At 37.6% G+C, this 13656-nt stretch overlaps 1 protein-coding gene across 5 annotated transcripts; it reads left to right on the top strand.

The window, feature by feature from the left end:
- The first annotated feature begins 3583 nt into the window (after positions 1-3583).
- Positions 3584-13645, top strand: LOC117336416. 5 transcript variants are annotated; one of them, XR_004534607.1, is made up of 4 exons: positions 3584-3689; positions 7791-10890; positions 11184-12098; positions 12142-13645. XR_004534607.1 is itself a non-coding variant. In XM_033896926.1 (2 exons), exon 2 carries the CDS (start codon positions 7810-7812, stop codon positions 9808-9810), a length of 2001 nt encoding a protein of 666 aa, XP_033752817.1. In that variant the 5' UTR covers positions 3584-3689; positions 7791-7809; the 3' UTR covers positions 9811-11174. The 5 variants fall into 5 exon arrangements, 1 of the variants encoding a protein (XP_033752817.1); XR_004534606.1 differs by having other exon boundaries at positions 11184-13645; XR_004534608.1 differs by lacking the exon at positions 3584-3689 and having other exon boundaries at positions 10056-10069; positions 10453-10890; positions 11184-13645.
- The last annotated feature ends 11 nt before the right edge of the window (positions 13646-13656 follow it).

Genomic DNA, 13656 nt, shown 5'->3' with positions numbered 1-13656 from the left:
CGTCTAAAACTGCCATTTCATTCTCCTTCCGGTCTTCTCGCGGTGTCAGGTCGTTGCGGTACTTTTTCAGAAGTCGTTTTTTATAGAAGTCCGGATCGTTTCTCGCGGCAGTCTCGTTTAGAACTAGATTTCTCCCTTGACGTGACGTGACGTGACGTGACATGGCATTATCATAATTTATGTCTGGTGCTGAGGAGGATGGGAGTCCATCTTCTACATATGAACCGAACCGAAACGCCTTTCTTCTTAAACGATTATCTATATGCACTATCCACCTCAATGATGTATGAAATCAAGGTCAAGTGAATATCCACCTCAGTGACGTGTGCATATTTCATGACAAAAAATATATACCAAGCCTTGACGAAATATTGGCTTACTCAGTACAGTTGAGTGTAGACTAAAGGTTACACCCAAGTGCACTCCGAGTGCACTCCATTTGGACTTGGAGTGCACTCCGTTTGGACTCCAGGTAAACCTGGAGTGCACTCCAAGTGGACTCCGAGTCTACCTGGAGTCCTATAAGACACCATGCCTACCCCAGTTCTATAATCAGACTATATCATATATATATTAATACTTTGATGCTTTTAATATAATTTACATATAAATAAATATTTTTTTACAAAAATTACTTTTGTTCTGTTTATATTACTATTAACATTTGTTTAGTCTACTAGGAATATTTCTTTTATTGTTAATACATGGTAATAATGCCTACATGTTAAATTTATATTTATTAAGATCCATAAAAGACAGTTATACAATTTAAGCTATAATCAGGTTTCTATGAAAGTTAATTGCTTATTATTTCATATTTCATTAAGATGTAAATAAATTGTATTTCATTTTATTAAAGAATTGAAAATTATTTCAATTAGAATATTTATTACTGTTCATATATCATGACTGTAAAGGAAGTTCAGATAATATATCTATATTATGTTATTGATTATTCAAAATATTGAAAGTTTACAGTATTTAATGAATTATGTGGTTTTTATATAAGACATTCTCTACATAATAATATGTACTCAATTCAGGCAAGTAATTATAAAATAACCAATCATTTTAGTTTATATATTTAAATGTATCATTAGAAAAATATACATTTACAACTGTACATATTTACAAGCATTACCTAGTTAAATTAATGTTCTGACATAACGTACACACAAGTATGTAGTTCTGGACTACCCATAATAAATGACAGTATCTGTTTAATTGCTATTATTATTGGTTATGCATGAGTGACTCTGGCCTGACACCGGGTACCCCCGATACTGTGCCAGGTGAGTTTTAGGAGCCAGCTACAGGTACTGTCCTGGGTTCACAGAAATACCTGTGTCAATACTGTCACAGTATGGCTTCAAAGGATGAAGCTGTGCAAAGCAGGGTCACACTGTTATAACCTCAGGCCAATTAACAGAACAGAAAGATTATCTCCTGACTTGAAGGAAAGGATTGTAGCTCTCCATTTGAGAGGCCTTAACCAGACCAAAATCACATGTATAAACGAAATACCAGTGTAATTAAGGTGGAAATGTCAAGATAAGTTGTAAAACCATTAACAAATTGGTTAACAGGTTTAAGAAGACAAACTCTATTGAAATGAAATCATTCTTTACTGAAATTAGAATGTAAAAATAAGGTGTTTCTAATTACATTGTAACCTGTCTAAACCGTAAGTCATTGAGACCAAACGTATTGGCTGGTTTATACAGGTGTCCGGTATGTAGACGTACAATGTTGAATGATATAAGTTCAAAAAAAATTAATGCAAATCAAATTAAGAAATCATGCAGTTCTTATCTTGTTATATTCAAAAATATAAAGACATTGCTTTAAAAAATTAATTGTAAAGAAACAGATTAAAGTAAAAAAAAAAAAAAATAATTTCAGTGTAATTCAAAATGGTATAATGAATGTAAATTCACCATTTCCCAAAACCAACCTATAGCCTTATACCCGTAATAAGTACACATTGTTCTCGTCCAGGAAATAAGATTATAGAGCCTGAGGTAAAATTTGCCTCAGGGCAGTTGGACACAGCAACCTATGTACCATTTACCTGTAAAACTGACCTGTTGGAACTACATCGTTTTCTATATTCCCATTCAGTCAATATCTATCATGATATGTGTCACTCATACATTGTATGTAACAGATACAGGTCATGAATGTACAATGGTTGTTCAAGCCAATTATAAAATCATAAAGTTAAATGTTCAAACTTTAAAAAAAATTGAATAAGGCCCGCTGTAGTTTGTGTATGGAATGTTTGATAAGTATTTACCTAACTCAAACATGAAAATTATATTAATCTATGATGATTTACATATTGACCTCTTATACTCTATACATACTTCCATTATAATATCAAAGACATTAAGTAATAGTACCAGTTTGAAATAAAAAAAAAATCAAATATTTTTTTTTGTATATTGACTTATAACTGTTTTAATAATACTGTAATAGGAATGGACACTCATATGATTTCAAAGGTGTCAGATATCAACCGTCACAAGGGGGGGGAGGAGGAGGAGGAGGAGGAGGAGGATATATCCGATATAACTGTTAAAAGAACTCCATGTATGACCGGGATTTAATGAGGCAGGCATAACAAAAATAAAGTTGGTTTACCAAATAGAAATGTAAGTCTGATGTTAAACTGTAAATCAAAATTAGACATTAGATCCGGAATATGCTATCAAGGTGTAAAAAAAACCTTTCTTTTTTATTGTATGTTAAGATGAATATAAACTGTTGGAAGATAAGTATTTGAAATACATTAAAAACAGTACTTAGTACTTCGAGCTCTACATTTTCAGAGAACTGCACACACAACTTGCTACATTTTTGTTTATAGCCAATTTTCTACTAATTGACGTGGCTTGTTAAAACTCTTCAAATCAAAGGAATGCTATCATACATTTTCAACGAAGTTCAAGATCTATTTATTTTACATAGGGTTAAGTAATAGAAAAAAATCAATTATATTAGATGCTGTTAGTTAACCAATGAAAAATGAACCAACAAAATAATAAGATGATATATACAAAGATAAAACAGTATATATAGTCAAAATGTATAAGAGTATACATCTATCTATAAATATTATGTATATATGTACTTGGTTACAGGTACATGTGATACATGTGGACCCAGGTAGGATTGGGGCCTGATAGGACTCCAGGTAAACTTGGAGTGCACTCCGAGTGCACTCCAAGTTTACCTGGAGTCCAAACGGAGTGCACTCCGAGTCCAAACGGAGTGCACTCGGAGTGCACTTTGTGTAACCTTTAGTCTACACTCAACTGCACATGTATATGCTATAATTGCTTTGAACAGTCAAAAGATAATATTAATTCACTTTTATGTTTAAATTATGCACTGCAAATGTCAATAAGATTATCAAAACAATACATTTCCATATAATTTCATACTTTTCAATCAGATCAAATTTGAGTTTTATAGTTATGTAGCTACAAGACGTCGATGTACTAAATCCGGATATTTGCTATCCTGTTTGTAGTCGCGGTTCTTCATTTAGCAGCGCTTTGATCACGTGATCGATGCACGAGACTCGAATATCAGAACATGTCGTCACGAAACGCCAAGCACAAGAATCGAGCTCGCAGTACTATGCCTAGTACTGTCATTATTATCTGATCATAAGTCCCTTAACGGTAAGTATCGTAAAAACGAATCAAAAGACCTTAGAGGGCCTGTTCCGTTCATATAAAGTGTAGCTAGCAAGACTTTGTGCACGGCGAGAAACTTATCACGGGTTATGAGGGTTGACGTCAGAACATACCAAATTGCCGGATACCTTTAGCTAGCTGAAGTACCTTTGGCCCTGACACCAGACCTCGACATTCTGACATCAAATGTTGTGTTTGGTGTTGGGCTAGAGCGCACAAGCTAACTCTAAATGAAAACGCTGTTGGAGATGAAATAAATATGGCATGACATGACACTACTCCTATACGTATATGAGGTCTTATTCCACCTGATTACATTGGTTACATGACAGCCTGTCAAACGTTTCCTGTCGTATAAACCTCTAATATTATTGGAGTAGACATGACACCTGACTTACCTCACTGTCGTCTGGAGCTATCGCAACTACTGCCTTGCATCTACTGATATGTAAATAATATTAATTGCATTAAATATATAGAGGATACTGATCATGAATGGTCTCCTGTTTAATATAACATATTTCACGAGTATGACAGAATATCGATATTTTCACAAGTGCAAAGCACGAGTGAAAAATATCGAAATATTCTGTCATACGAGTGAAATACATGTATATGTTATATTAAATGAGAAACCATTCAATTTTCATTTTAATGCAGTTTTATACTTAAAAACAATATCTAAAACATCGCAAAATTAATAGTATCAAAAGTGTGGGAATCCTAACATAATTCATGATGTCATCTCTTTGTGACGTTACAACCTGTACGTTTATGCTGCCCTGCAGGTAGGGCGTAAGAATTGTACCTGCTGCCCCCATTGCATGATCGTAAGAGGCGACTAAACTTGGGATCTTATCTTTTCTCTTCTTTCTGAACTTCTTCTTCCTAATGTCTCCCTTGACAATGCCTCACTTTTGGCCTTTAGTTGAGCGTTCGCCCCTGTGAGGAAGGCTTTGGGTTCTGTCCCCCTGGCCGGGACATACCAGAGTCTTTAAAAATGGTAGTTGCTGCTCCTGCTTAGCGCTCAGCAAATAAGGAGTGGGACGACTGGTTCGCCCGTTGTCAGTATAATGTGACCGGGTGGGGTGTGCTGCTGGGTGTCTTCGGCAGTATGCTTCAGTGAGGTAGCACTCTAAATCGGCAAAAGATCCGGCCTATCACAAGGAGACTAAACACGAACATACCGCAGCCTCCCAAAACACACATTCGCACTCGCTACACGCATACACGTCGCACGCACGGGAGGCCGTCCTTAAATGACCTTAGCTGTTAATAGGACGTTAAACAAAATAAACCAAACCAAACCATTTTCTGTCTATAAATGAATTAGCATTGCATTATGATTTGGGTGGTTGCACTGTCACTTATGAAAATGCAGTGTACAATGTACCTTCACTTATCATTAGGTTTGGAACATCCTTTGATTTATGAAGATGTGCTGAATCTCCCAATGCATCCCCTCATTAATCATTGGTGGACTTCATTAATGGGGCAAATTGATGTCACTTCCAGGCGATTATAAATAGATTTTTGAAATCCATGTTCAGCAGACTTCATTATTACCTGATTGTCCTGATTAGAGAAACTTTTTAGAATACACTTACAGCCATCATCTCTTGAATGAGTTCACCCACCTGGGGTCAAAACTGGACCTCGTGAATACGATAACTAGAGTAAATATCGACCAAGTTTGGAGTTATTTGTGCCCTTTGTAATAGTATTATTATTTGACCTTGTGAACACGATAACTGGAGTTTATATCAACTGAGTTTGATTAAACTTTGTATGTTGCTGTATATCATCAAGATCTCGGACTAGTCAGTTTGAAAATGGGAATTATTTGACAGTAACTTAGAGTTAATGCCCTTTGCAATAATATTATTGGACATTGTGAACACAATAACTAGAGTAAATACCAACTAAGTTTGATGAAATTTTGTAATCTGCAATATATCAACAAGATATCAGGCAAGCTTGAAAATGGGAGTTATTTGACTGTAACTTACAGAGTTATTGCCCTTTGTCATAATGTTATTATTTTTTTTTTGGTTCACCTGGGTCGTAAGGTAAATCTATTTAAAATGCTACTTGTCCTGAACAACTAAATGGATTTTGCTGAAATTTGGTCTAGATAATTATTTGGCATTGTTGTATGTTGTATAAATGGATAATGTAGGATGTGACACCCTTGGAGGGAGAATGGGGGTCCAATAGGGGAAACATAGCAAAACAAGATATATCTTTAAAAAAGATAAACGGCATAGTTTAAAAGAGCTTTCAGATTCTTTTTCACATTCAAGAATGATGAGATTTATTTCACCTGTAGGTTGAACCATTGTTGGGAGAAGCAGTTCAAAAGTAGGAAAGTATTTGAAATAAACTTGAGTATTTTGCCATCTTATTATGATATTTAGTAGTGTTTTTCTGAATGACATTGTGATACATATTGGACAATATTGACTAGCAAAGAGATATGTATTGCTCGAGATGCCCTGTTTCACAGTGTTTGTTGCAGATCTACAATTTTTAACCAATTTGTTTCAAACTTGATAGGGCTTTATAATCGTGATATATTTATACACTGACTGTATACATAGTTGTTTCCCTGAGCATAATTTTGGTGTTAATTTTTATTTCAGTATTTGAATCTTGTCCAGAGATCTCCCATATTTTTCAACTAATTTATTTGAAACTCAGTAGGTTTTATAGTTAATAATCATAATTGTTTTCCTGAGCAGCACATATTTTTGCATTTGTTGCCCTTTTTATATGATTATGTATTGAATGTTTTCTAGAGATCTCTATTTTAAATCGATCTCTTAAAGTTACTACTAAAGGCTATATATAATCATGATTTATAGCGATGTTTTATTCCTGGGCCACATTTTGATATGACAGTTTTTTTAGGTCACCTGAGCTTTGCTCTGTAGAATGCTGGGTTGAAGGGCTACCAAGTGTGTTCAAATGGATAACATTGACTTTCATTCAAGGTCACAGGGCCCAGGGGTTAAATATATATACATATGCCAAAATCTTTAAACAACATCTTCTTGATAAGCAAGAGGCCCAGAGACCTGGTATTGAATTTGTAGCATTCTGAGGTTAAGGGCTATACAAATTGTTCAAATGGATAACATTGACCTTCATTCAAGGTCACTGGGGTCAAATATGCTAAAATCTTTAAACAACTTCTTCTTGATAACCATTGAAGCACCGAGAGACCTGATATTTGGTTTGTAGCATGCTGGGATGAAGGGCTACCAAGTCTGATCAAACAAATGACCTTGACCTGCATTCATGGTCACAGGGGTCAAATATGCTAAAATCTTTAAACAACTTCTTCTTGATAACCATTGAAGCACCGAGAGACCTGATATTTGGTTTGTAGCATGCTGGGATGAAGGGCTACCAAGTCTGATCAAACAAATGACCTTGACCTGCATTCATGGTCACAGGGGTCAAATATGCTGAAATCTTTAAATAACTTCTTGATAATCAAGAGGCCCAAAGACCTGATATTGGGTTTGTAGCAGGCTTTAATGATTGTTCAAACGAATGACCATAACCTTAATTCAAGGTCCCAGGGGTCAAATATGCTAAAATATATCAAAACTCAGGTGACCGTTAAGGCCCATGGGTCTCTTGTTGAAAATGTTAGAATCAGTATCAGTTGTATTTTTTTTATTAAGGAGGAATGTTGCTTCGTTTTTTTTCAGCCTTTAATCCTTTCCGGAGGTCAGACTTCTCACTTAGTTATTTTCTAATAATTAGGATTTTGTTTGAAAAATTCTTCTTGGTGCACTTAAAGCACTCTGATATTTTGTGCATTTTGTTAAAAGAATCCATGTCAATTAATCATCTGATGGCCATGCCTCATTCCACCCAATGATACTCGTCGTGATAAGTGTACCTATTACTACGGTTATCATAGCAAGCTTATAAACATAGGTTCTACATACACTATGCTAGTGCTCAATGTTTACCCCACTTCGATTTTGTGCATGTATATATACAGTGACAGTGTGTACCCGATAATGATAACTGTGATCACTATAATTAATGTTTTAATTTTTACATTGACAGAAACCAACTTTCAAACGTAATGGCTGAAGGTGGACTACTTCAAGTTCCTGACACACCCAGATCTGTGAATGACTCCCACCTGTTGGATTGTCCGGTTTGTCTGGAACAGCTGCATGAACCGAAATCTCTGCCATGTCTTCATTCCTTCTGTCAGGAATGTCTGTCAACCTTTATCACCAAAGACCTATCGGGAAAGATGGCATCAGCGACTGCCTTCCCTTGTCCTGTGTGTAGGAAGATGACGTCACCAGTCAATCTGTCTGAGGATAGGAAGAAATGGGCTCAACAATTCCCAACTAATGATTTGGTGAAAGATCTTATAAAGGCCATGACACGTGAACCGTTGTATTGTCAACCATGCGAGAAGAAGGGAGACCTGGGGACTCCTGCAACAACTTGGTGTAAAGCATACAATGTTCTGTTCTGTGCTGCATGTAAAGTCACTCATCATGATTTAATTCATGGAGGATGTGAAACTGTAGATGTAACAGGGAAGGAAGGAATTATGCAGCGACAGGTAACCCAACAGATTCGATGTGAAAAACACACAAAGAAAATATGTTACTATTGTGAGGACCATCAGGTACTTGGCTGTAGTAGATGTATCACCATAGACCACAGACGATGCAACATAGTAACGACACAGGAGTACTGTGACAAGTTGAAGGAGCACTCACGATTGGAGGATCTGAAGACATCTTTACAGAAAACAACAGAATCCATTGTTTTACTTATCAAAGAGTTTGGTGAGGATCTTCAAACCCTAGTAAATGACCAAAAAAACGGATCGGAGAGTTTAGCACATTTGCGGAAAATGGTGGATATGCGTCTTGATGTCATGCAGAAAAATATTTCTGACAAATTGATATCATCCTACAAAGAAGAGAGAGAGAATCTAGAAGTCTCAATGCAGAGATGTGAAAGACTGATGTCTTCAATTCAAAACACGATAGAATCATCAGAGGCAGCGGTTCAGAGGAAGGACAATGTAGACACAATCTTGCTGTATCAGAGAGGTCAGGCAGAAGAGGAGTCCTATCAAAACATGTTAATGGAAATGAAGAAATCTTTCAACTCTGTCAGAATTAAACATGTTGTTGAACCCAGTCTTCTCAGGTTAGATAAGGACATTCCACTGTCTTTAGGAGATGTCGCAGTAGAGAAAAAACTGAAGATGCTCCCACCTGGATTATACAGTAATGTGACCGCCTTATCTGAATGTTGTGTGAAGGAGGTAAGCAAGTTCAGCATCAATTGTCCATCAGATGGCAGAAATTGTTCTTCAAGTGGTGTTGTTTACCTACCAAGTGATCATATCATTGTTGGAGATTCTACCAATCGCAAAATAAAATTGTTCACTGCATCAGGGAAATATTTAGATGAGATGAACGTTTCAGCTGCACCATTTGATATGTGCCGGGTAGATGATCACACTGTTGCTGCAGCTATTCCAAAATTTGGTATTCTTATCATCAGAGTCCATCACTCTACGCTAAATGTTTCTTTCAAAATAAAAATGTCAAACTGTGAACAGCCGTATGGTATCACTTATTCAGGTGACACGGACACATTCATCGTGAGTACCCTGAAGGAAATATACAGAGTCTCTACAGATGGATATGCAACATACATGTGTACTTATCCCTCTAGCTGCTGGCATCTCGTGTACGATGAAAGGACGGGACACATATATGGAGACCAGTACACATCCAAGAATGGCCACATAGCTGTATACAAATTGTCAGATGGTGTAGTTAAACCTAAAGCTGTAACAAAGGTCGGTATTCTCAGGGATGCGTTTGGAATAGATGTCGATGGCGATGGCAATGTGTACGTGTGTGGGCTGGCATCTAATAATGTGGTGCAGATGTCTGGAGATGGGAAAAACGTCCGAGAACTGCTCAGGCCATCAGATGGTGTACATAAACCAACGGCAATATCAGTGTATGGGAACAAATTTGTGGTGACAAAAGAATCGTCGTACGATAGGACTGAAGTACATATATTTCAACTTTACTAAGCAGTACCTTCATTGACTGCTGAAAACTCTAAAGGTTGTTGTAGTCCCCAGTAAACTAAGGCGACAGGGTCTTAAAATGTAGGTGTAGTCTCTGGTAAACGGGACGAGACGAGGACTGATAAGGTTGTTGTAGTCTCTGGTAAACGGGACGAGACTAGGACGGTTAAAGTTGTTGTAGTCTGGTAAACGGGACGAGACTAGGACCGTTAAGGTTATTGTAGTCTCTGGTAAACGGGAGGAGACTAGGACTGTTAAGGTTGTTGTAGTCTGGTAAACGGGACGAGACTAGGACTGTTAAGGTTGTTGTAGTCTGGTAAACGGGACGAGACGAGGACTGTTAAGGTCGTTGTAGTCTGGTAAACGGGACGAGACGAGGACCGTTAAGGTTGTTGTAGTCTGGTAAACGGGACGAGACAAGGACTGTTAAGGTCGTTGTAGTCTGGTTAACGGGACGAGACTAGGACTGTTAAGGTTGTTGTAGTCTCTGGTAAACGGGACGAGACGAGGACTGTTAAGGTTGTTGTAGTCTGGTTAACGGGACGAGACTAGGACTGTTAAGGTTGTAGTCTCTGGTAACGGGACGAGACTAGGACCGTTAAGGTTGTTGTCTCTGGTAAACGGGACGAGACTAGGACCGTTAAGGTTGTAGTCTCTGGTAAACGGGACGAGACTAGGACCGTTAAGGTTGTTGTAGTCTCTGGTAAACGGGACAAGACTAGGACTGTTACGGTTGTTGTAGTCTGGTAAACGGGACGAGACTAGGACTGTTAAGGTTGTTGTAGTCTGGTAAACGGGACGAGACTAGGACTGTTAAGGTTGTTGTAGTCTCTGGTAAAGGGGACGAGACTAGGACCGTTAAGGTTGTTGTAGTCTGGTTAACGGGACGAGACTAGGACTGTTAAGGTTGTTGTCTCTGGTAAACGGGACGAGACTAGGACCATTAAGGCTGTTGTCTCTGGTAAACGGGACGAGACTAGGACCGTTAAGGTTGTTGTAGTCTCTGGTAAACGGGACGAGACTAGGACTGTTAAGGTTGTTGTAGTCTCTGGTAAAGGGGACGAGACTAGGACCGTTAAGGTTGTTGTAGTCTGGTTAACGGGACGAGACTAGGACTGTTAAGGTTGTAGTCTCTGGTAAACGGGACGAGACGAGGACTGTTAAGGTTGTTGTAGTCTGGTTAACGGGAAGAGACTAGGACTGTTAAGGTTGTAGTCTCTGGTAAACGGGACGAGACTAGGACTGTTAAGGTTGTTGTCTCTGGTAAACGGGACGAGACTAGGACTGTTAAGGTTGTAGTCTCTGGTAAACGGGACGAGACTAGGACCGTTAAGGTTGTTGTCTCTGGTAAACGGGACGAGACTAGGACCATTAAGGTTGTAGTCTCTGGTAAACGGGACGAGACTAGGACCGTTAAGGTTGTTGTAGTCTCTGGTAAATGGGACAAGACTAGGACTGTTAAGGTTGTTGTAGTCTCTGGTAAATGGGACAAGACTAGGACCGTTAAGGTTGTTGTAGTCTGGTAAACTGGAGGAGACTAGGACTGTTAAGGTTGTTGTAGTCTCTGGTAAAGGGGACGAGACTAGGACGGTTAAGGTTGTTGTAGTCTGGTAAACGGGACATGACTAGGACCGTTAAGGTTGTTGTAGTCTGGTAAACTGGAGGAGACTAGGACTGTTAAGGTTGTTGTAGTCTCTGGTAAAGGGGACGAGACTAGGACGGTTAAGGTTGTTGTAGTCTGGTAAACGGGACATGACTAGGACGGTTAAGGTTGTTGTAGTCTGGTAAACGGGACATGACTAGGACCGTTAAGGTTGTTGTAGTCTCTGGTAAACGGGACGAGACTAGGACTGTTAAGGTTGTTGTAGTCTGGTAAACGGGACGAGACTAGGACTGTTAAGGTTGTTGTAGTCTGGTAAACAGGACGAGACGAGGACTGTTAAGGTTGTTGTTGTCTGGTAAACGGGACGTGACTAGGACGGTTAAGGTTGTTGTAGTCTCTGGTAAACGGGACGAGACGAGGACTGTTAAGGTTGTTGTAGTCTGGTAAACGGGACGAGACGAGGACTGTTAAGGTTGTAGTCTCTGGTAAACGGGACGAGACGAGGACTGTTAAAGTTGTTGTTGTCTGGTAAACGGGAGGAGACGAGGACTGTTAAGGTTGTTGTAGTCTGGTAAACGGGACGAGACTAGGACCGTTAAGGTTGTTGTAGTCTCTGGTAAACGGGACGAGACTAGGACTGTTAAGGTTGTTGTAGTCTGGTAAACGGGACGAGACTAGGACCGTTAAGGTTGTTGTAGTCTGGTAAATGGGACGAGACTAGGACTGTTAAGGTTGTTGTAGTCTGGTAAACGGGACGCTCTGGTAAACAGGACGAGACGAGGACCGTTAAGGTTGGTGAAGTCTCTGGTAAACGGGACGAGACTAGGACTGTTAAGGTTGTTGTAGTCTGTGGTAAACGGGAGGAGACATTTTCATTTTTTCTTAATTTTTGACTTTTTTTTTAGAACTTTCTTGGTCAGAATATTCAGATTGAAGTTTCTGTTAAAGTTTTGTAATGGATTACCATTCATTTAATAACTATTTATGTTGATAATTTACATAGAGTTGCAGAGTTTTAACTGAGAAAACAGTATAATTCTTTCTGAATTTTTGGCATGTTTTGGACAATCATTTTGTCAAAACCATTATTGGTCAACATTGCCATGATTTGTAATATTCATCATTTGCTTTATTATAATGTTGACAAGTTGCCATCTATCTGACTTTCTTTATGTAGAGGGGCAGTAGCTATAGGGGACCTGTGTTAAGTAATATTCCTAAATCTTGTTTCCTAAATGGAATATGTATAACTGTCTTTGAATTGATTAAGCAAAACTATCTGGATATTTGTTTTCAAGGTGTTCTATTTCTCATTATTTCATGGGTAAAATAGAATTGCAAAAAATTAGATACATTTGTACATTGTAAACAAAATTTTTAGAGAAAATTATTCTGTTTTGCAATTTTTGAAAAAAAACAACCCACATTAGTTTATACTTTAAATAAAAACTTTTACATGTGCTCTACATGTTTCTCCTTAAGTTACAAGGTCAACACAATGCTTTTTGCTAAAGTGGAATTATTTGAAAAATGGTTCGCAACTGAATTGATAAAAAAAGTATCAAATGTAGTTTGCCCTAACATTTTGTGAATATCAATTATCAGTTTTACCTTTGTATAAGCTTTCTAATGAGTGTTCATCATAATGTTATGTACATATTTCACAATGGCACATACATTTCAGGACTTGTAGTTTAGATTCCCATGTTTCAATTGTTTAAATATGAAAGTTAAGTCTATATTTCTATTGTTAATTAAAAAGTTATAAACAAGCTATACTCCATGTTTCCTTTGTTTATATAAAGGTTAAAAACAAGACTGTATGGGGTTAAGAACAAGATTCCTTGGGGTTAAAAACAAGACTCCTGGGGATTTGAGGTAAGGTAAAGTAAACAATTCAATTCAAAACAATGGTCTTTGTCTTTTAACCAGAAGGATTATCATAAACAGTTCCAGGTCTAATATATGTACAATCTAATTAAGATTAGACTTGTTGTAATTTCCACTCTTCTATAATACACTGTATTGAAGTGTATCGTAGAGTTAGTAGAGGAGAGGAAATTATAAGTCTAACTTTAATTCGATTGGATACATGTAGCGATCAACTTTGTTCCCTTAATTTTGATATGGATATAGAGCCATAAGTTTTGCATGCGTCAATTTATTATGTCATAATAATCAAATGTGTCTATTGTAGTAAAAATCATAGCATCGTCCAGCAATAAACAATCTCCTGTTAAAGTTAA

The sequence above is a fragment of the Pecten maximus genome, chromosome 10 (genome assembly GCF_902652985.1).
Source record: "Pecten maximus chromosome 10, xPecMax1.1, whole genome shotgun sequence".
NCBI lineage: Eukaryota > Metazoa > Mollusca > Bivalvia > Pectinida > Pectinidae > Pecten > Pecten maximus.
Note: the sequence above shows the minus strand (reverse complement) of the source record. Positions and strands in the feature narration are given on the sequence as shown.